This window comes from Dendropsophus ebraccatus, chromosome 2 (genome assembly GCF_027789765.1).
Source record: "Dendropsophus ebraccatus isolate aDenEbr1 chromosome 2, aDenEbr1.pat, whole genome shotgun sequence".
NCBI classification, from domain to species: Eukaryota; Metazoa; Chordata; class Amphibia; order Anura; family Hylidae; genus Dendropsophus; species Dendropsophus ebraccatus.
The window spans coordinates 61,215,623-61,240,263 of NC_091455.1; the positions used below are offsets into that span (position 1 = coordinate 61,215,623).

At 42.3% G+C, this 24,641-nt stretch overlaps 1 protein-coding gene across 4 annotated transcripts in view; it reads left to right on the forward strand.

Annotated features, from left to right (window-relative positions):
* The first annotated feature begins 1,434 nt into the window (after positions 1-1,434).
* The window catches only part of NOL4 (nucleolar protein 4), a 210,640-nt gene continuing 187,433 nt past the window's right edge, over positions 1,435-24,641 (forward strand). For all 4 annotated transcript variants that reach the window (XM_069960053.1, XM_069960054.1, XM_069960056.1 and 1 more), the window contains exon 1: positions 1,435-2,617. In XM_069960053.1, coding sequence (XP_069816154.1) covers positions 2,357-2,617 — 261 coding nt within the window. In that variant the 5' untranslated portion in view covers positions 1,435-2,356. The remainder of the gene's footprint in view (positions 2,618-24,641) is intronic.

Below are 24,641 nucleotides of genomic sequence, written 5' to 3' on the forward strand. Positions count from 1 at the left end.
CAGGGCACAACAGAAGTTGCCACCTACAGTAGCACTAGCCTACACATAGCTGTACAAGGCAGGTCCCTCTAGGGAAAAAAAACAAAAAGTTGAGCCTGCTAGGAGTACATCTTACACATCTTTACTACAATATCACTGTAACCTGGATCTCCGGAAGTAATTACTAGTGAATTCTGTTACTGACTCCTGTAACTCCAAGGAAATCCCTACAGAGATAAATCTGTCAGTACTGCCACGGGATGAGGTTTCCAATGGATCTGAATGATATCTGTAACACGTTTATTATAATAGATAGTTCATGATAAATACATTTACTGACGCTTTTTCAAACAGCAACAATTCTTCTTAAGAAGCCACATGTGAACCTGAAAGCTCTGTGTTTAATTCCCTGGGGCTGAAGAAGTTGGAAGTTCACATGGCGTAAGAGACCGACCGGCTGTTCTGTGACCCGGCCAGTTCACGGAGCGGCCGGTCTCTGAAAAGATCATCCTGACCGGTACTGCAGTACTGGCCGGATAATCTTTTCGGCTGCAGGGTTCTGATGCGGATGCATCTGTGCGTGCCCGGATCAGAACCTCCCACAGGACACTATGAAGCTTGCGGCCGCAGCCGCTCGCTTCATAGTGTGAACTGACAGGGTTTTCTACGGCCGCTATTCACTGAGTAAACTGACATGTTAGTTCTTTCCGGTGCCGCAAGGGGTCCCGGCCGGAGCCTATATGATGTGTATACGCTCCGGCCGGGATCTCATAGAAAGCAAGGTAACGTATGTTTTCATACACAGTACGCCCGTTGTTGGCGATAGCAACAACAGCCGTACTTTTACGAAAACATACGTTGTGTGAACATAGCCTAAATCTGTAAAACAAAATTAATTAAAATCAGCTTGTTATCCCCTCTTCTATAGATATGGGATTATAAATTAAGATCAGAATAGCCCTTTAACGAGTCTGTTCAGGCTGAAGCAAAATTTGCTCCTGTGCTGGGACTTGAATAACAATAATTCTGCTATACTCACCTTCCCTGGTCCCCTGCAGCCAGGGCCACCAACACATTTCTGCGGTCCCAACAGAGGAACCCTTTGTAATTAATTTACTGTCAATTTTAATAAGCAGTCATTGCCTAAAGTACAGAAGCCCTTTAATCAGCTAATAAATATTATGCCCCTTATAGAATGAGCCACTTTACAGGAGACTTTTGCCCCAGTTTTCCCGATGCGACAGTCGCATTGATCCCCCTGCCCGGCTGTGTCTGTAAAAGGCATTAGTCCTCAACGCAGCGGCAGTGCGCTTAGCGTCCAGTAGGTGGCAGCAGCACACCTGCAAACCAGCAAGCAGCCATTTAAAGAACACAAGGAGAAGTGTGAGCTGTCAGTCCCGGGCCGGCTCCAGCCGTCGCTAGAGCTTCCTATAAAGCACCGAGCAGGCACAGGGAGCGGGAGGCATAAGCCATTTTGCCAGTGCTGGGACGAGCTCCTTCCTGGGGGCGGTGAAGGATCCTGTGATCCCTGCAGGAAGCCAGAAGACGGAGGCAGCGGCGGCGGCGGGATCGTCTCCGGGAGCTCGTGCCCCTCATCCCATTCATCAGAGGAGCAGCATCCCGGCAGCACGGCTGCAGACAATAGTCCGGGCTAGATGTCTGCTCCCGGGCAGCTGCCGCTCACTCGGGGGCATCCAGGGCTCTGTAGGAGAGGGGCACTCCTCACTGTCCTGCCCCTCTTTGTATAGGGGACATCCAGCTGGAGAGCCGGGCACCCGGTGTGCAGCTCTGCCCCCTCCGGGGATCCCTGCTCTGCCTGCCAGCATTGGGGCCATAGAAGGAGACGGGGTGCAGGGGCTGTCCTGTGGGCGTCAGTAATAAACTAGCACAGCAGCAGCAGCAGCAGCATCCCCCCTCCTGGGATCACCTGCCAGCGGATGGGGCAGCGGGCACAGGATGGCACACTGATGCCCCCACAAGTTGCCAGGCTCGGGCTATAGAGGAAGTTTTCTCGATGCCAGCAGCATCCGCCGAGTGTGGGACACCGGAGGCAGAGCAGTAGAGAGGAGGATCCCGCATCCATCCGGGAGGGAGAGGCTGAGCCGGCAGGACACACAGGCGGTGCACGGCGGCGGCCATCCTGGGATAGTTGGCTGCCTCTCCATGGAGCAGGTATAGCCGTGCCCGGTCCTGCCCTCTGGGGGTAGCATTGGGATAGCCCAGCCTGCCGAGCACGTAGGAGGACAACAAAAACATCAGAGACTTGTGTCTGTGCCCCCTCCCCCCACCCACCCAGCCAGCAGCGGCAGTAGCAGCAGCAGCACGTCCATTCCACATCCCCCTCTCTGCTCCGGGACCCTGTCATTGTGCCAGCACCATGGACAGCGACCGGGACATGTACCGACACTTCCAGGACTGGTGCCTCAGGACTTACGGGGACTCAGGGAAGACCAAGACCGTCACCCGTAAGAAATACGAGCGGATCGTTCAGCTGCTCAACGGCTCCGAGTCCAGCTCCACGGATAACGCCAAATTCAAATTCTGGGTGAAATCTAAGGGCTTCCAGCTGGGCAGCCCGGCCGAGGAGGAGGGCAGCCCGGGGGACAAGCAGGTGCTCTACGTGCCCGTCAAGACCACGGTAAGTGTCGTCCAGTCCCTGGCAGGGATGCCCCCTCCATGTCCCCGGGCGCAGAGGGAGGGGGCATTGCACCTCTCTTTGTTTTCCTCTTGCCCTGTGCCATTGGCCATTGTGGTGGCATACTGCAATGTGTCACACAGGCACAATATGTCATGACATGACCGGACTCCATAGACAGACTCCACTGCTCCCCCAGCCCCCACTCACTTTACTGCCCCCTCCCCGGCAGAGTATAACCTGGCATCATGTGACGTAGCAGCTCCAGAGCAGGGGGGCTCTAGCCTGGCGCGGTGCCAGCACTGGCGCTGGCCCTTTTATTTGGGGGCTTTCCCAAAGCTCATTGTCAGACAGCAGCCAGGCACACACTGGCACACACATGGAGGAGGATGATGATGGTGGTGGGTGAGGAGGATAGGAGGGGTGAGCCTCCACCTCTGACAAGCGGCTTCCCTAGAATAAGTCAGCCAGGCTGCCTAGCATCAGAAGACATGTATGTGCTCCTCTGCCACCCTGGACTATGCCCAGCCCCGTGCCACAGGGGCACAGATGGCAGCCACAAGTAGGTGCACATTCACTTCTCTACTATGGTTATTGCTGATAGAGAGACTGCAAAGGTTGGCTAAAAAGTGGCAACTAAGTAACAATGTCTGCTGAGTGGAATGATAGATGATGGATGGAGAGATAGAATGGATGATGGATGGATGGATAGAAAAGATGATTGATAGATAGATAGATAGATTATAGATAGATAGATAGATAGATAGATAGATAGATAGATAGATAGGAGATAGATAGGAGATAGATAGATAGATAGATAGATAGATAATAGATAGATAGATAGATAGGAGATAGATAGATAGATAGGAGATAGATAGATAGATAGATAGATAGATAGATAGGAGATAGATAGATAGATAGATAGATAGATAGATAGATAGATAGATAGATAGATAGGAGATAGATAGATAATAGATAGATAGATAGATAGATAGGAGATAGATAATAGATAGATAGATAGATAGATAGATAGATAGATAGGAGATAGATAGATAGATAGATAGATAGCTAGATAGGAGATAGATAGATAGATAGATAGGATATAAATAGATAGATAGATAGATAGATAGATAGCTAGATAGGAGATAGATAGATAGATGATAGATAGATAGATAGATAGATAGATAGATAGATAGCTAGATAGGAGATAGATAGATAGATAGATAGATAGATAGATAGATAGGAGATAGATAGATAGATAGATAGATAGGAGATAGATAGATAGATAGATAGGATATAAATAGATAGATAGGAGATAGATAGATAGATAGATAGATAGGATATAGATAGATAGATGATAGATAGATAGATAGATAGGAGATAGATAGATAGATAGATAGATAGATAGGATATAGATAGATAGATAGATAGATAGATAGATAGATAGATAGATAGAGATAGATAGGAGATAGATAGATAGATAGATAGATAGATAGATAGATAGATAGATAGGATATAGATAGATAGATAGATAGATAGATAGATAGATAGATAGAGATAGTGGGCAGATGGTGGACAGATATTGATACATTAGAGAAATTAAAATGTTATGTGTATTCTCTCTATGTTCTCTATAGAGTTGTATATTATGTGTATCTTACCTAGTAAGAATTAGACTATTTACTAGTACATAGAAAATGATAGTACATAACAATAGTGCATATAAAATTAGTGTCAATGAAGTGTGCACAAGAGCTTACAACACAATTATCACCCTTAATTTTCCCTGAATATGGAATATACTATTACTGTATTTTTTTTCCTGCTATGTGCACAGACAGTTCTAGTATATTAAGGCAAAGGCTTGGTAAAAGCTACTATGTATCTAGAATATGGAATAGGTTATACACTTTTCTATTATAGTGCATATGTTGTAAGCCGAGTTGAAGAACATGTTGTTGGCGGATCAGGCAGACAGTGTGAGAGGATCTATCACTGGAGTTTATTGAAGAACCTTAGTGTTTCTGATCAGTAATTGTGGCCATTGACCTGTCACTCCCCAGCCTGTGGCCCTCCAGCTGCTGCAGAACTACAGCTCCTATTATACACTTTCAGGGCATGTTGGGAGTTGTCATTTTGCAACAGCTGGGGAGCTCCTGAGTGGGTAACATTGCCTTAGACAATACTCAGTTTATCGGCCATCATTATATGGGTTTCTGGTGGAGCTGGAGTAACCATACCCATGGCCTTTATGTGACGTATGTAAATAGTACTACTTACTGTACTTTTCAGGAAGGAAATGTCATCAAGACCTCAATGCCAAGGGCCAATAAGAGGCTGGCACATCATCACAGGGGGACATGGCACTTCCTAGTGACTGTAGCTGGATCTGTATTTTGCATATGCCTATATAGTATAGCTAACAGTGAATGTTTAGGTTCAATAAGTCATTGAGTGTTCAGTTAAGGTTTAATGGTGCGTTTACACAGAGAGTTTGTCTGACAGATTTTTGAAGCCAAAGCCAGGAATGGATTTGAAAAGAGGAGAAATCTCAGTCTTTCCTTTATGACTCGTTCCCTGTTTATAGTCTGTTCCTGGCTTTGGCTTCAAAGATGTAAATGCACCATTAGCTTTTTATTACTGTGTCAAGCTCTGCTTGTGGTAAGTAAAGGTGGGTGCCATTACAATTTCCATACCCAGCTTTATTGAAATCCTAAAAGACATAGTACTGGGGGGTGGGGTGGGGGGCTATTACTGAATCCGGCAGAGTTGCAATCCAGGAGACTATAAAAGTTTTCTGACAACTCCCAAGGGCGGCTAGAATAGCTGTCACCCATATTAGAGAAATGTATAAAGGACAAGACACAGGGGTCTCTTATATTATAAAGTGAAATGCAATAGCTGGCGTGCTGTTATTCAGTCCTAATCTGTATTTATAGGCAGTATTCTTTATATTCTTTTCCTGTCTCTTCTGGTTCTGCTGGGAGTCTTCTGCATGAATCCAGTTCCCTTCTATGAAGTAGATCTTCCTGTGATTTCCCTATTGCCTGCCACCCTCTGGCATCAGTGCATGACCTTTTGTTCTTACGCCTCTCTTTCTCAGTAACAACTTCCTCATGGAAATATCCTACATTATTGGAAAGTGTCTATTATGTTCTACTACCCATTCACTCTTGCATGCCACAAATAACACCAATTTCTGCTGCCTACCAAAAAGGATGGATCAGGTATGCAGCCATCCTCTAACTGGGAAACTGGAGAATGAACAAGAGAATAAGATCACAGAGTTTTATTGCTGTCAGGTCTATTCTGCTATTAATATATTTTTATTTGTATAATTATATTTTTATTTTCTTTGTCCCACAGCTGGGACCAGTTATATAATAAAGGGCAATATTATCCCATCCATCGGAAGCAGGCCGCATCTGTCACTAGGCCACATAGGCCTAGACCAGAGATTGCTGGATGACACAGGACAGTGCATATAACCACGGGCGGAATCACAGCTAAATTATTCCTATTTCTCTTCAATGATTTTACCAACTGGATGCAGACAATTAAATAAGATTCCTATGGGATGGGTGGGCAATGTAAATACAGCCCAGCATGGGACAAGATGTGAATATTGGCTGCAGTGATTTACGTAGCTTGTCATCTTTTGCTGTCATCTAGGCCCTTTCACTTCCATTGGAAAAATATATGGGATCCAGGAACAGATAGTAGATAGCAAAAAGTGATGCTAAAGGGTATTTCCGCCTGAAATGAGTTTACGTGGTCACGTATAGGATTTCAAGCTTTCTGCTAATGGCTATATCTTCACAGTTCTCAATGGAGGTGTCATCCAGCAGTCCCAGACCAAAGCTCAGTTGTGTGATGGATTCGCTTCTCCATTATCACTGAATAACTAAGTAGGTTTGCTCTCCAGGAGTTAGGAATAGCTGTGGGAAAGGTTATGGCTTACATGGGAAGTTCAGATGTTCATATATGTTCAGTGACCGGCAACTGGTCCAACTGGGAACGGCAGGTGCAAAAAGTTGGATCTATTGCACTTTGTGACCTATCCATTTCCCCATAGAAAAAAATGGGGCATGACACCAGATATATGGAAGATCTAATGTAGTTGTCTCCTAGCGTGGTTGCTTTAGAGCACCTAGTATGTACACCTGGCCTTACAGATAAATACATGTGTAAGGCTGGGTTCACACTGCGTTTTTGCTATTCATTTTTTCATCCCTTTTTTTCAAAAAATGTATGCATCCGTTTTGATCCGTTTTTCCATTGACTTCTATTATAAAAAAAGAAAAGGATGAAAATAGATTCTTTTTTTTTACGGACACAAAAATACGTTTTTGTGTATGGTACATAAAAAATGGATCTGTTTTGATCGTTTCTTTTTTTTAAATAATGGAAGTCAATGGAAAAACGGATCAAAACTGATGCACACAAATGCATCGTTTTTTTCTTCTAGTTGAAGAGAAGAAAACGGATGAGAAAAACAGATAGTAAAAACACAGTGTGAACCCAACCTAAAGAGTGTCATCAACATAAATCATATGTCAGCCTATATAATAGATAAAGAGTACCCGTACCAGGTATATGGCTAATTGGTGGTTGGTAAGATTACATATGCAAATACATGCACATGAGCACAGGTATCTGTCCTAGACGCATAGGAGGTGGTCACACTTTGAGTTTGGACTGGCACCCATTTACGAATCCTAAGTGCTTTACTGAGCTGTTAACCCCTTTGGTACTGCGCATAGATTTCTAGTTCTGACACAACTCTGCAAACAAACTATTATTGATTTAACTGACATTTGGGTAGAATGTTCTGTCAGATTTCTAACAACAGAAATCTACGATCGGTGCCAAAGGGGTTTAAGTGCTCTATAGTGCCCTTTTCATTCTGGAAATAAATGTTGACCCAAGACCACAGACTTCTCTAATGTGTGTTTATGGCATCAGGAGATTATTTTGACAGGTTGTCTCCTTAAAGGGGTATTCCAGTCTCCAATATTTGTGGCTCATCCTATGCCATAAGAGGTAGGATCCACCCATTAGGCATATATGGCTTATTCCATGGAGATGTATAAATGTTGGAAATTGGAATACTCCTTTAAATGAGTTTGGTACAAGGAAGGGAAATATGTTTAGTGAGCTGTGGCAAGTTTGGGTCACTATGAAAAATTGAACTACAGTATATTTATTATCTTCCTCTTTATTTTAAATAATTTTCTGCCTCTAGATGATAGGAAATATTATATAATAATATTATGTGCTATATAATACATATGCATTTCACAAGACAACAGCTTTAGGTTTAGATTTTATTTAGATTCCTTGAGTATTTCCATACTCTTGCTGTCAGCTAAATGCTGATCCAACTTTTTTTCAAATTTCTTTTTATTTCTTTTATTTTTTATATTTTTATTAAGAAAACAGAAGTAGTCCAGAAAGTTACAATATTTATTTTATTTTGGCCCAAATATTATAAGATGGAAACATAGTAATATTAGAACACAACATAGAGAGTAATATATTCCAAAGCCCTAAAATGTCAACTAAACATAAGCCATAAATAAGATGAAAGGGAAAAAATCAGTTCTTAGATATAAGAGGAAGAACAGATGTAGAGGACAGGAGCATTCTCAGTTTCTTTTATAGTTCAGACAATGTGCCAGAACATACAATGGAACCCTCCACCTTGCCAGTTCGTCCTGGCAAAGGTGAAGAGAAGGAGAGAACATGTAGTACTCAAAGCAGTTTAACCAACTGGGCAAATCTCAACAAATCCTCCCCCCCCCCCAATAAATAATAAAATAAAATTAAATAAATAATGCTGACATTTGATCTAAAAATCAAACCTGCCTATTACCAAGTTAAGACAATATTTTTACCAGATGCTTATTCTCATGGGCCATGGTGTAAAATTCTAGCTTGAAAAACTACAACTCCTATTATGAACTGCCAGCAGGACATGATAGGGGTTGTAGTACTGCAACCTGAAGAGACACAGACTGCAAAAACTACAACTCCCATCATGATCTGCCATCAGTGCATGATGGGGGTTGTAGTGCTCCAATATGAAGAGACACAGGCAGAACAACTAAAACTATGCTGAACTTTCAGCAGTACATGATATGAGTTGTAGTGCTGCAACATGGAGAGACACAGGCGGATAAACTACAATTTCCATCATGAACTGCCAGCAGTACATGATGTGGATTGTAGTTGTTGGGGTGGGGTAAAGCCTAAATTTCCTGGTTCCTGTTCTAATCCATGCTTTGGCCTCTTTTGGTCAGCTGTGCAGTGTATGGCCATGGTTAAGGGTTATACCCGAAACGCGTCGGCACGATTTTTATCACTTTGTTATTTTTATTTATGTTCCAATAAATTTTCTGTATTTTATCGGGGCTGTGGGATCCATTTCCATTTTTTCTATATTACAGAATATAAAGACCCTGTAAGTGATTACAGTACAGTTACATCCAGTGATTTACAAGTAATATCTTCTCTCAAAGGAGTCATTCACTTTCCCTTTTCTTCTAAAATTGGGCCAGACCACCAGGATGATTTCTTTTGGCCATACCTAGACAAACATCTTAGGTTTCACATTTTTTCAGCACACTTCTCACCTTTCTCCACATATAGTGCCCCAAATAGTAATCATTAGAGATGAGCGAACCAGATGCATTTCACTTCATACAAAGCTATTTCCTCAGGCTTACCCCTCTGTGCAAAGGGGGATACCGCCCGGGGTCGCCTGGAAAATATGGATACAGCTATGGCTGAGGTTTGCTCATCTCTAGTAATAATGCGTCACCTTAGTTCCTAGCACAGTAAAGTGGGTAGGTAAGTGGATTGGGGGGGGGGGAGCTTCCCCCATTAAGTAGGCCGGTCACTCCAGTAGGTGGATAGTTTCCCTGATAATATCCCCGATTAGGTCCCCCCTTCGATAGCTAGTCTTCTCCATTAGGCAGGTTCCCTATGTAGGTAGTTTTATGAAGTAGGGCCCCATATGCAAATTCCTCCATAGCCAGGTACCCCCCGTATGTAATTTCGCCTATTAGCTAAGTTAAGTAATTTGGCAAAATTCCCCCTATACTTAGTTTCACCAAGTCCCCCTGTAGGTAGTTTTCTAGTAGCCAGTCCCATTGTATATAATGCTTCTAATAGCCAGATATCCCTGTAGGTAGTTTTCCCAGTAGCCAGGTTCCCATTTTTCAGGTCTACCCAAGTTGCACCCCCTGGGCTGTGCTAGACATAGCCCTGGCAGCACTGTACTATACGGTAGAGAAGCAATAGTAGATAGCCAATCCATGCTTCTACTAGAGTAATAGGTGTCTAACTAGTTCAGTACCCAGGTTAGTGACTAGATCTTCCGGACATTTACATGTGCTGTAGATCCAGTCTGTCTGTGGCCCCGCGCGGTCAATGTGGTTTCAGGTTACAATGGTTCAGGAAAGGCCAGTGTATGCAAAACATATTATACATGTTAGGCCCTGATGACAAGGTATTCACCGAGGGTAGTTACTGTGCTTGCTATTGTATAGGTATACAGCGACTAACATTGACCATTGACTTTTATTGTAAGAAAAAAAAAAAGTGCAGAAGTTTGCATTCTGTGCAGCACATTTTCCACTGTGAGGCCTGTGGACACAACAAAGCATAAGTCGGAGAATATCATTTATTGGCCTGTTTTCTATTTTTCTATTATTTTTTATGAGCAAGAATGTCATCTTCTCATCGCTCCATATCTGCTCAGACTTCAAATTTATCCTATGTCTATTCTGGTAGTATGTGAGAAGTAGTATATGGTACTGTGTGAGTTTGTATTGTTGATCTGTACCACTATGTTTTGTGTTATTGTGTCATTATACATTTTGCTTTACAGTAAGCAGCAGCAGATAGGGACATCACTACAGAGCGCTTAAAGGAATATAAGGAGGTGTTCTGCAGGAGTCAGCAGGCCGGCAAATCGGTTCACTAAGGGCTACAGGACCGCCCCCAGGGCACCGAACTTGTACATAAAGAAGTCCTTACCCCCCTCCCCTGCTCTGTTAGAATCTATCAGCAGGTTATATCTCCTAATCTGCTGCTAGATTCCCTTTAAAATGATACAAGTAACGCAACAAGCTCACTATTAACTGAGATAATATCATATATTCCATATAAAAGAATAACAGTAGATGGCATCAGCTTATAAGGCCTCCATTATTTTATATCGCTATTACTATTACCATCATCATCATCATTATTTCCCCAAGGCTCCATTATAGTGTGGAAACATTTAGATCTGCAATTGAGAAAATAGTTTTCATAAAGGGAAACTTGTATTAATAAAATTGCTGGCTGAGGTGGATATTTTGCAAAGTGAAATTTTTGAGATGCTGAAGCCAATATATTTAAGACTCGCTACTGAACAACATTTAGAATCTTACATCTGACCTGATCTATAAGCTGTCCTAATGCCATTTCATGAGAAGAATGTGATCATAACCCACTAAATGACCCCCTTGACCCCATATAGTACCAAATCAAGGCTAGAACAAAGCACCCATATTATAAAGACCGATGTCTTTCATGTGAACATTCTCCAATGAGACTCTGTAGATCAGGAGCAGGCTGAGAAGTAGAAGGTGACCATCTATATAAAACAGTGCTCGATACACTTTTTTTTTTTTTTTTTTTTTTACAAGCAGGACTACAATTTGTTGAATTGGAACCATGTACAGTTAAAGGGCAATGGCTGAAGCTGGTCATACAAATACAATAGCCATCAGCCCAGCCCATTTGGTTGACAGCTGTTACCCCTGATCCCTCTATATATATATGAGTGCTTGGCTTAGCCAAGCGTTCATGTTTTCTGAATTGAGGGGGGAAGGGGGGTAAGCTGCTGCCAGACACCCTTACCTGTTTGCATCTGAACAATGGGTCTTCCACCCACCATGAAGGGAATTACAACTGGGGATGAGCGAACCGGCTGAGGTTCGGGTTCGTATGAACTTGAACTCTCGGCTTCTGATTCCCGCTGTCTGCCCGTTCCGTGCAGCGGGTGGATACAGCCTGAGGACCGCCTAGAAAACTGGGATACAGCCTATGGCTATGGCTGTATCCCAGTTTTCCAGGAGGTCCTCGAGGTTGTATCCACCCTCTCCACGGAGCGGGCAGACAGCGGGAATCAGAAGCCGAGAGTTCAGGTTCATACGAACCCGAACCTCAGCCGGTTTGCTCATCCCTAATTACAAAACAGTACTGCAATCCACTGCATAGAAGGTAGCTGGAAGGGCAAAACTATAAAAACTATGCCTGTGATAAACCATTGCTTTGTTTTGTAAAATAAAAATTGGTGCCCATCTGTATTCTGACATGTATCTATTCTCTGATTCCCTTTAAAAGTACCCATATCCATGTTGACCAGTTATCGCTCCTGACACTTAAACACTTAACATGGCCTAGCCTTCATGTGTTTAGAATGGAGTCTCCGGTGGTGTTATCACTCTGAGAACGTCATCTGTCTAGGAGACTCAGGAAGGCTCCATACACATGGGACATTAGGCCAGAACAGCCATAATCAGCGGTTTGGGCTCACTTTTTTCTAATGCGTATGGGTGCCTTTAGAGTGGTTTATGAACTTTAATAGTGATAGCCTATCTGACCCCTCAAGGTGGGCATACATTTTATGTCTCCAGTTCAGGTGTAGTTTGCAATTAAAGGGGTTATCCAGCGCTACAAAAACTTGGCCACTTTTCCCCCTCTCTTGTCTCCAGTTCAGGTGTGGTTTGCAATTAAGCTCCATTTACTTCAATGGAACTGAGTTCCAAACCCCACCCAATCCAGAGACAAGAGAGGCGAAAAAAAGGCAATGTTTTTGTAGTGCTGGATAACCCCTTTAAGCTTTATTTACTTCACTGGAACTGAATATGAAACCCCACCCAATCTGTAGACAAGAGATGGGGAAAAGTAGCCATGTTTTTGTAGCACTGGATAACCCCTTTAACTACTAAACCCTATTGTTCTGGGAGGGATAGTGCTAGAGCTGTCTGGCTGTGGTTTACCCTTCCCCATAAAGAACACATGAACATGCGTTCATAGACAGTCATGTATCTAGGGAAGCTGGGAGAAAGAATCACCTCCACCATTCAGCTCAAATAGAATGTGCCTGTTCAAATGAATGGATAAGCTATAGTACCCGGCACAGCCATCCATACTGTGGATGACAAAGGTGACGTTGTAGCTTCGCTATTATCTGATCATGGCATCCAACCTCTACCAAGGAAGTACAATAACAGTCCTATAACACCTCTTCTTTAACATCTTCTGTGAAAATTGTACTATTTACTAGCAAGTGTAGTGAATAGAGGCGAAACAAAGACAAGAATAGATTTACATGGATAGTAAACAGTATTGGGCTTTCTTTATTGTGATGTAAATATCCTGTCCGGGACAGCTCTGCCAGCTGCACGTGCCATGTCCGTACCGCATATTAAAACTGAACATAGCCCTTTGTAGCCTGTGACGTAAAACAGGAGCATGAAGGGTTTTCTATTTTACAGACCCACACATCCTGGCACACACATTTAACAATGCGCTAACGTAGGGCCAGTGAAATTCATCTGCTGCAGAACATCTTCTGAAGACCATCTGTCAGTTATCTCAGTGTTCTAGAACACAGAATGACAGGCTGAAGGTTCTGTACGGGCTGTGACTTCCTATTTGTGAAGAAGTGGCATCCCATGGTGACCCAGCTCATTAAAATCTTACCAGCCTGAGAGGCATGACAGCGCGCCCCCACCACCTGCTATACAGGCTGGAGGGAGGCAGGAGAGGGACCAAACCTGAAGCTGGGGGGTGGGGGGGATGGGGAGCTGAATGAGAAGCAGCTTCAGGGCTGAAGAGTGTGAGGAAGGTGCCGAATAGATGAGATATGAGGATGGGAGATAAGACTGTAGACGAAAATACAGCAAAAGAAAAAAAAAGTAATTGAATGAGTAATTTGGGGGAATACTGGCGAGAATCTGCCCATGTGACCTCTGATGCCATGCCACATGTAGCAAGGTGTTAAAGGCTTTTGTGTTATGTTCCTGGGCAATAAGCTTGGTTGCTTTATCAGCACCCCTTTTACCATTACCATAGCATTTCCTATATACTACTATATATTTGGAGACCACTACATCAGTAATCCCATTTAGATGTTGCTTTTCACATGTAAAGTTCTCTGACCCTTTTTCAACTACAAAATATTCATATTTCTGAAGAAAAGGGTGCGTGCATTTCAAGCGTGTGTGATATTTTTAAGAAATTACAGTGGTACCTTGGATTAAGAGTAATTTGGATTACGAGCGTTTTGGTTTAACAGCTCACAGTTTTTCAAAATTGTAACTTGGTTTAAAAGCATTGCTTTGGTTTAAGAGCTCCCTGTACTGGGTGGGAGGGGGAATGGGGGAGGGGCATGGTCTGCATAGGGGGGTCTACAGCACTGTACTCTGACCCAGGAAGTCTCCCTCACCTTCCAAATACAGATTAACTTCAGGCTAGGGCTCACATCAGAGGACAGGACTGTGGAGTAATCTCTCCATAGCTGTAACCCCTCTCTACCCAGACAGAGAGCGCTGCATTATGTGCCCACATCTGCCCTGCTCTTTCATGCTCTCTGCAGCGTCTGTTAGCCCTTGTACAGTATTTCCCATCCTCGCCATTATAGGGATCTGCAGTTCCATCCTGTATCTACAAACTGCTGCTGTGTTTTCAGGTTTATGCAGTTACTATACATTATACTCCACATGCTGATTGTTACACTGTAAAATAACTTATAATATCACATATTCAGCTGTTTATAAATGTTTGTTTCATTTGTTTTACATGTTATTCAGAATAATAAATCATTATTTTTGAGGTGTGGGACCAATTATCTGCATTTCAATGATTTCTTATGGGAAGTTTTGCTTTGGTTTAGGAGTGGATTTGGATTACAAGCGCAGTCCCAGAACAAATTATGCTCATAATCCAAGGCACCACTGTAATTAAATATTTCCGGCCAAGTTACATGGTTGTTTCATGTGACTGGTCATTCTATAAATTCCCATTTTATCAGCTGAAAGATCTGTTATAAAGATATAAAATGATGCACCCGATGACCACCTTCCAGACACTCTAGTTTACACTTCCCCGTGCTTGTGTGTGCCAGGCTGTCATTAGCCTCACCGTACAGAAAGCAGCCATAGTACTCAGCAGCTTTTACTGAATACATTACTTTCTTCTCTGAGCCTTTCATACACCACGTTCCTTGTTCTGACATATGAAAAAACTCTTCTGTTCTCTTTGTGCTGCATCCAGAGAAATGTTTTCCGTTATGCACCAGGGTAAAAAAAAAAATCCTGAATAATAATAATAATAATAATAATAATAATATCATCACTAAAAAGCAAAGAAAATGTAAAAATAAAGAAGTGTGCAGATTTTATTTGTTGAAGGCTAAAGTAGGAATATGACCATTAAGGGACAGAATATGGCCTGTCAGGTTTTTCAAAATTCAAAGTGTACAGTGTACTACTGGTCTGTATCTGTGCTCGTAATCCAAACCACTCTTATATCAAAGCAAATTTTCCCATAATAAATAATTGAAACACAGACCATTTGTTCCACAATGCAAAAATAATTATAATACTAATGGCACTCTACAGAGGCCCCAGACTATACGTCACACCCGTGCTCTGTGCACAGTCCGGGACCCCAATGCAAGCAACGGCCATGCAGGTCTCCTGATTCTCAGCCTCCCGCACAGCGGATTGCAGCCAAGCAGAAGTAGATCTGCAGCGTCCCATGAAGGTGAGGGAGACTTGTAGTGTAGAGGTGGACTGTTTATGGGTCAGAGTATTGTGGATATGGCAGGATAAATTTGTAGGATCTCTGGAGCTCACTTTAGGCACATTTTACTAGTCGCCTATGCAGACTACATCCCCTGGTATGCTAGTTTACCCTGTTATAATGTTATTTTTTGCAAAATGCTCGCAGACCACGTTAGGCTGGCTTTACTCTAAATTTTCTTACCCTTTTTTTTTATCAAAAACAGACAAATAAATGGATGGAAGAACGCATACATTTGTGCGCATCCTTTTTGATTAGTTTTTTTCCATTGCTTTCCATTCTAAAAAAAAGGAGAAAAAAACTAACAAAACGCATCCTTTTTTATACAAAAATATGGTTGACCACATTTTTGTGTTAAAAAAATTAATGCATTTTGATCCCTTTTTAATCTGTTTTTTTTTTATTTTTTTTATAATCAATGAAAAAACGGATCAAAACGGATGCTTACAAATACATCAATTTGTTCATCTGTTTTTTTTTGCATAAAATGGATGTAAGAAACGGATTGCAAAAACGCAGTGTGAACCCAGCCTTACTGGTAATTCAAGGTTTCATTGTATCTGGCACAAACTGAACCTCATTTTCTATGACATTATTGATAAATATACCCATTATATAACACTAGCCTCAGTGTTTATAAGTAAGGCCTCATTTTGAGCACAATACTAGGGTAACAACGTGATGTTAGTGACACATGGCGTCCATCGTCATCAATGACTCTTTTTGTGCTACTAATAAGATCATTGAAATCTTTTGTCTCTGCTTACAGTATCATCATATTAATGCCTGAACATACAAAAAGTGAACCTAACATGTAGCAAAAAAAGAGCTTGTATGGTGGCACACAGAGGCCATACAGTTATATATTATGAAGGGGGTCCACAGTCATAAATAATATCTTTACAATGACACAATTTGAGGCCTAGTCCCAGTAAATGTGTGTCCCTCCTGAGTAGCAGATGTGCTCTGATGAAGAATAAAACTTGTGTACCACTTTGATTTCCTACAACCAGCAGCCAAACCACATTGTTTCCTGACGGTTATGTGTACACGCCGAGGTAATTACTAGTGACTCATCATTTCCCAGTTTGTATCACTGATAAATAGACCGGGTATTATACTGTACATGTCCATGTAGAACGGAGAATGAGAAGTTCTATGTGTTAACCATTTAAAGCGACTCTGTACCCACAATCTGATCCCCCCAAACCACTTGTATCTTCGGATAGCTGCTTTTAATCCAAGATCTGTCCTGCAGTTCATTTGGCAGGTGATGCAGTTATTGTGCTAAAAATTTACTTTTAAACTGGCAGCCCCGTGCCCTACGGGAGTGGCCTGGATTGTGTATGCATTAGGCTGGCACAACCTCTCCGTCCCTCCTCCCCACCCTCCACATCATTAGGAATGCTCCAGGCAAATTGCCTCTTATTCCCCACCTGTGTCAGCCCAGCACATGGGCTAGATCGTTAAGGCACCTGTGCAATGTTCAGCATGGAGAGAATGTGCCAGTGGCATTCCTAATGATAAAGAGGGTGGGGAGGAGGGACGGAGGGGTGGTGCAAAGTTAGGGCACAGATACTCCCGTAGGGCACGGGATTGTAAGTTTAAAAGTTGTTTTTTGGACAATAACTGCATCACCTGCCAAACGGACCGCAAAACAGATCTTGGATTAAAAGCAACTATCTGAAGATACAAGTGGTTTGGGGGGGTCAGATTGTGGGTACAGAGTCGCTTTAAATCCTTGCATTCATGGGTGCCAAGAGTGGCATCATTATAACCATCTTTTCCATTTTTAACCTTCATAAACCGGCATAAACTCATAATCTGCGGTGCTTAAGGGGAGTCGGGGGGACATAACATTGCTGTATACTTACCTGCCCCACTCCACCAGAGCTGCCAGTTCCTGGGCCTCTCACTCTCCACTGCTGTGATAATTTTCACATCATCTACTACTCAGCATAGACTGCAACATAATGTGCTATGCACTGTGCAGAGCAGCCATTTCATGTGGGAGTGGCATGTCAGTGGATGTTGCGAAAACGATGACAGTGGCATAGAGCGAGAGTCCTTGGAACCAGCAGCTGCGGTGGAGTGGGACAGTTAGTATACAGCGCTGTTATGTTCCCCGCAGCCCTGGCAGAATCACAGATTCTGAGTTCATGCTGGACCACCCCTTCAAGTCTTAAGGGTAAGAATCAAAACTGCAAGATTTCAATATTATTTTATAATATATTAAAGGGGTAGTGCGGCGCTCAGAAATTAATTACTAAATAACACACATTACAAAGTTATACAACTTTGTAATGTATGTTATGTTAGTGAATGACCCCCTTCCCTGTGTTTCCCCCCACCCACGCTAGACCCGGAAGTGTAGTGCTCTATACTCACCTGATTTGTGTCGATCCCCGTCCGCCATCTTGTGACAATGATGTCATCTTCAGAGCCAAACCGCTCCGACCGTCCTTAGTGCCGGCCGCCCTCTGTCGCGTCATTAGCTGCTCAGCTGCGATTGGCTGAGCACAGTTATGCTCAGCTAATTGTGGCTTAGCAGCTGATGATGCTGCAGAGGGCGGCCGGCACGAGGGACGGTCGGAGCGGTTCAGCCGCCTGCCCGAAGATGACATCATTGTTACAAGATGGCGGACGGGGGTCGACACGAATCAGGTGAGTATAGAGCATTATACTTCCGGGGTGGGGGGGGAACACGGGGAAGGGGGCCATTCACTAACATAACATACATTACAAAGTTGTATAACTTTGTAATGTGTGTTATTTAGTGAATAATTGCTTACCGCCGCACTACCCCTTTAACCCTTTAAGGACGTGGCCCATTTTCGTTTTTACGTTTTCGGTTTTTCCTCCTTGTGTTTAAAAAGTAATAGCACTTGCATTTTTCCACCTAGAAACCCACATGACCCCTTATTTTTTGCGTCACTAATTGTACTTTGCAATTACAGGCTGAATTTTTGCATAAAGTACACTGCGAAACCAGAAAAAAATTCAAAGTGTGGTGAAATTGAAAAAAAAAAAACGCATTTCTTTTATTTGGGGGAAATGTGTTTTTACGCCATTCGCCCTGGGGTAAAACTGACTTGTTATGCATGTTACTCAAGTTGTTACGATTAAAACGATATATAACATGTATAACTTATATTGTATCTGATGGCCTGTAAAAAATTCAAACCGTTGTTAACCAATATACGTTCCTTAAAATCGCTCCATTCCCAGGCTTATAGCGCTTTTATCCTTTGGTCTATGGGGCTGTGCGAGGTGTCATTTTTTGCGCCATGATGTGATCTTTCTATCGGTACCTTGATTGCCCATATACGTCTTTTTGATCGCTTTTTATTACATTTTTTCTGGATTTGATGCGACCAAAAATGCGCAATTTTGCACTTTGGGATTTTTTTGCGCTGACGCCGTTTACCGTACGAGATCAGGAATGTGATTAATTAATAGTTCGGGCGATTACGCACGCGGCGATACCAAACATGTTTATTTATTTATTTGTTTACTTTTATTTAAAACCTGGGAAAAGGGGGGTGATTCAGACTTTTATTAGGGGAGGGGGCTTTTTACTATTAACAACACTTTATTTTTTTTTTTTACACATATACTAGAAGCCCCCCTGGGGGACTTCTAGTATATACACTTGGATCTCTCATTGAGATCTCTGCAGCATAGATATGCTGCAGAGATCCATGAGATCGGCACTCGTTTGCTTTCGGCTGCTGCAGCCGAAAACGAACGAGTGCCGAGCCGAGGACGGCGCCATCTTGGACGCGTCCCCGGGCGGCATCAGTAACGGAGATCGCTCCTCCGGGACAAGGTCCCGGAGGAGCGATCTCCCCCACTAGACCCCAGGGAAACGTTGCCTCCGGTAATCGGAGGCAGCTGTCAACTTTGACAGCTGCCTCCGATTAGCTAATTAGCGGGCACGGCGATCAGACCGTGCCCGCTAATAGCAGCGGTCCCGGGCTACTCGCGGCACCCGGGATCGCGGCACTTCAAAGCGGGGCCGCCGCGCGGCCCCGCTTTGAAGTGCAAGTGCGGACATATGACGTACCGGTACGTCATATGTCCTTAAGAGGTTAAGTAAAATGGTAATTTGCAAAAGAAAAAAAAAATATAGATGTGAGTTAAACTACAGGTTATTTTTTTATGGCGCTATTTGATAGAAAAGTAGTTGAAAACCAGATGAAGACTAATTGTGAAGTCAGAATCCCCGTCTCATTCTTCAAAGGTGGGCGATCTGTTAATGGAAATATTAAAATGTAAGTTGATAGGAAAAGTCTGGCTCCCCGTGATCACAGACGATGGATCACAGCCATTAATTATATTAACCTTTTTATGGATTTCTTTTATGAATGGATTTTTTCAGAAGTAACATATTTTTGATGTTTGGGATGACTGACACCGTATAAGCCATTACAGTAAATATTTGCACATCAAGTTAGATTTATAAAAGAAATGTGAAGCAGTTTTCATGCTAGAAAATTTTTATCTTCAGAAATCCTTTGCACCTTTCCTTTGCATTAGTTGTGATAAATGTCCTTTTCTTATCTTGTTGGAAGCTACAGATGCCTCTAGGGTCAGGGTACACATACTTTCTAACAATATTCAATTATTCAGTGTCATTCAGAGAATTTGTGGGTTGACACCAAGACCAAGTGCCCTTTAAGTGTATATGTTTCTTACCAGGAGTGCATACATTTAAACGCAGCGCTACATTTGTCGGAGCACTGAGCCATTTGCTCCAGGCCCTATCAATCACTCTTCTGGCTGTAAAAGGCTGCTCCCCCCCCCCCCAGTGCTACGGATTACAAGTGATGTCACTTAAGCACTTGCAGAGTGAGCAGGAATCGGGAGGAACAAGCAGCAGGTAAGTATGGCTTTTTTTTATTCTCAAGTTTTTACGATCAGGAATTACTGACCATTTCCTTAAGCTTCCTGATCACCTGAATATAAAAATGACCACGGACATGTGCAGGAGGTCCTAATGTTGTGTTTTGTAATGTTTTACCACTGTTATGGTATGTTGCAACTTCATGGCTGCCTTTTGCTGTCAAAACCCCAATCATGTACATGGGCATTGCAGTATTTTTTGCTAACTTGGAGAAGTTCCGCTTATTTTACTGTCACCCATTTGAAAAAGCAGTTCATCTGAAGGGAACAACACCGCTGCCAATGATGGTACGGCTGTAGGATGGGCAGAAATCCCCCCCCCCCCATCTCCCCCAAACAGCCGATTGTCGAGGTCAGGCCCCCACAGTCTTATATTGGTGGCCTTTTTCTAGTGTTTTTAGTGTATAGTGCTATATGTAGCTGCGCTTTTGGTGCTCATGTTTATGTCACATATATTATGATATCCTGGGAACTTGCTGACATTATATAGCTACACTGTCTATCTACACACCCAGTAGTGTTGATTATATACATAGGCAAATGAAGCGCCTTTCAGAATTCCCTTAGCTTGCTGCAATGAATGAGTTATGACAGTAATTATCGTGACTTGGCTAAAGTCAACATTAACATATATAATAAATAAACCTAATGGCTTTTAACAAGGTGCTACAAGCCAATATCTCCGGAGTCCCAGGGGCATAATATTTTGAGTCTAAATCAAATTTGTAGTTATATAGGTAACATAAAAATATGTGGTTACACCGATGGTGTCTGTGCTCCATTATGACATGTGGTGTAAAGCGAGAACAGGCTAGTGGGAAGAGAAAGGGTGTGCGGGAACACTTACGTCAAGCAATCCAAGACTTTCTATTTTATTATATCATTAGAAAACACACTTACTGACGGGGTTAATATCATGGCTTCTAGTCACCGTTGCCTCTCATCAGCCGTCATCCTTTCAAAGGTGACTGTCAAGTAGACATTAATAAAATAATTTTTGTCAAGAACAGAAGTTCTCTTTTAAGGAATCTTAGTTATTGATGCCAGTTAGAAAAGTGTCAGCAAAAGAAAGGGATCACACAGATGCTGTCTTTTAACTGATCTGCCTGAAAGCGAGTGTCAGTCGCCGTGCTGTGAAGCTAGCCAGCATTGGATGCAGATAAAGAGGAACAAGTCACCGCACCTAAGCAAAGGATCTTTGTGAACAGCCTCCTGTATTTATCACATACAGATGATACAGCTGAAAACCTCGGGTCACAACAATTTTTATAGTGTGTCAAGTTATTTTTTAGTATTTAGTCCGGTTTCGAGCGCCGATCATATCACACTTTTGATTATTATGACACACATATTAACTATTTTCATTATTTATTTTTTTTTTATGGTGGAAGACAGACATAAGGCTTTACTCAAACGTACGTTTAGCATAAATCATGGCCATTGTTGCAATTTGCTACAACTGCCGTGATTTATGCTAAACATACATTGTATTTGAATGAATGGAATCCCATCCGGAGCGTATACACATAGTATATGCTCCGGCTGGGATTCCGTCTGGCTGCACAAAAAATTGACAGTTTTCTGTGGCCGCTATTCATTGAATAGTGGCCGCAGAGACATGTCAGTTCCCAGTAGCTTCGCCGCACGCTCCATTGTGTGCAGCGGTGAATTGGGATGTGGGCGCATCCGAATTTACCAGAAATGAAGATCATCCGGCTGCAGTACGGGATGATCTTTAGAAACACTGGCCGTTCTTTGACCCAACATGTTTGAACATGGCCTTTCAGTGAACAATGATCCGTAATTGCATTCGCAGAGCATCTGCATTTGCAAAAATGTTAAACTGGTATAAAAAAATTAAAAATAAAAATGTTTCGATTTGATCTGTGTGTTTCACGGAAATGGAATGTGTGAATAGCACAAGAAATCAATGGGCAATAAGTTGAGGTTTTTGTGTCTTCAGCAGTAAGCAGAAGCTCAAAACTAGGGGAAGGAGACTGAATAGATAATAACAAGTATGGAAGGAATTGTTAGCCTCACCATGGGCAGCAACATATCAAAAGTTATGTTTGAGTGGAACACCCCTTTAATAGTCAGCAGCATAAATTATGCCAATTCATTCGTATGGCAGCCAGATTTTTTAGAGCAGCCAACTGGAAATTTTCCTCTCTCTCGATTTATGATGATGCTCTTTAAGAAGATTTTAGCCTTGAGGGAAGGTACCTGGTCACCTGGCAGCCTTGGATACACAAAAGTAACTCAGTAGGCCATACCCAGATAAGTGAGACCCCAACAAATTGGCCTTTTCACTACTTACTTATCATTGCTTTTTCTTTTATATAATGAAATGTTTACATGGATATCCTGTTTCTGACAGCCTAGACCCAAAGAGGGGAGGGTTTGATTTATCACTACCTGCACCAAGAAAGGGTAGAAAAACTAACCTGTCCTTGTACCGAAAATTTGTGCAAATTACTAAGGGGAAAAAAAGAGCTTATAAAAGAATTTTGGACAGGGAATGTTAAACTTTCCCTTTTTAGACTCCCTACAATAGATATTAATGTTGCTTTCCTTTGCTTGGAGTATTATTGTAATGAATTGTTACTAATATTATTATATTGAATTGCTAATATTATCTTTTAAAACTATTTTTAATATTTTACACTATCCAGCAGAGTTAAAAATATAGCTGCTAAATTCTAGTGACTTTAATATATTTTTTAAGATCGCGACTAACATCTGATCCATTTATTTTGGCATAAAAAATGCAAATAAAACGGTCACAATAGATAAGTTAACACTGAGTTGCACACACAGAAGCATACTACTGTACAAATGACACCCTGTTACAGTCGGCCACATGCTTTTAGTGCATGCTTCTACTCCCTTATATATCTGTGGGATACACTGCGATTTTCTATGAACAATGTATTTGGCATTTTCATATTTCTCTCTACTAATCCAGGGACAGCTGCCATCTTCTCAGCAGTTTGACAGATGTTAGTGAAGAGGCCTCACATAATACTGCAAGCCTGGCAAAATCCACTCACAGACTCTTTTAAAAATGCATCTGTCAAGGCTGCACCGATTGCATTAAAATTGCACTGATATTCGTGTTTTTAAACGGCGTGTTTTCCATGTTGATCAATAGCTCACTGTACAGACCTGAAGGATTAATGAGGGCATCCTTTAAATATATATATATATATTTTTTTTTATAAAACTCCTTTTTCCTTCCTTGTTTCGGTGCGGTTCTGCCCTGGCCAGGCTGTGTTTGGGTGAAACAGAAGAAGGGTAGGGTCTTTCTGCTCATATCAATGGAGCAGTATGGTTGTTTTAATAAGTATATCAGCTATCTGTCTAGACTTGGAGCTATTTCTACATTTTGCTCTGTAAACTTTGAGTGCTGAAGGACTGGAGCCTGTTCCTGGAGAATTGCTGCTGATGGTTGTGCAATCCAGTGCTTGTGGTAATTAGAGCTCATTACTGACTGTGCGCAGGAGAGGAGAGGGGAGAGGACAGGCTGCCGCTAATTATCTACTTGATTCTAATGAAAGAACCACTGGCTGATGGCAACTGGGGGAGTGCACCGGAACAAGAGGCCAGGCTCAGCAGAAACCTGCTGGAGACAAGAAATTACGGAAGCATATATATGCCTGGTTTGCCTGGTAATGTACATTCCATACTAACAGTCCCGTGCAGATCTGTAGGAAATATGTTATTAATAGGTTATTGTCATGAAAAGGGAATAATGGCACACTTCTGCATATTTATTAACTTATAAATACAGGATGCGTAAGTTATTTTATTTCTTATATAATAAAATGGTTATTGCTATGAAATACATTTATGGCATATACAGTACACAGGATCGATTGATTTATTAATAGCCTATTCTTTTATAGCAGGTCATCAATATCTGATTAGTTTAGGGGATGGGGGGGGGGGGGGGGGAATGACACCCAGCATCAGCTGTTTGACTCACAGAACAAGAAGGAGACAGCTCCATACAGTGTATAGTGGCCAAGTTGGATTACTGCAGCTCACCATTTATATCGATGGGAGCTGCGCTTCAGTAACCCAGCTTGGCCACTACACAGTGTACAGTGAACTATCTTAAGGGTAGGCCATCAATAAAGAGGGGAATCTGTCAGATGGCTTTATATAGTGTACATAATAACAGCCCCAAGTAGGGGTTAAAAGCGCCCTCACAGGCCTACCTTCAGATGTGTAAACTTCTGCTTGTAAAAAAAGC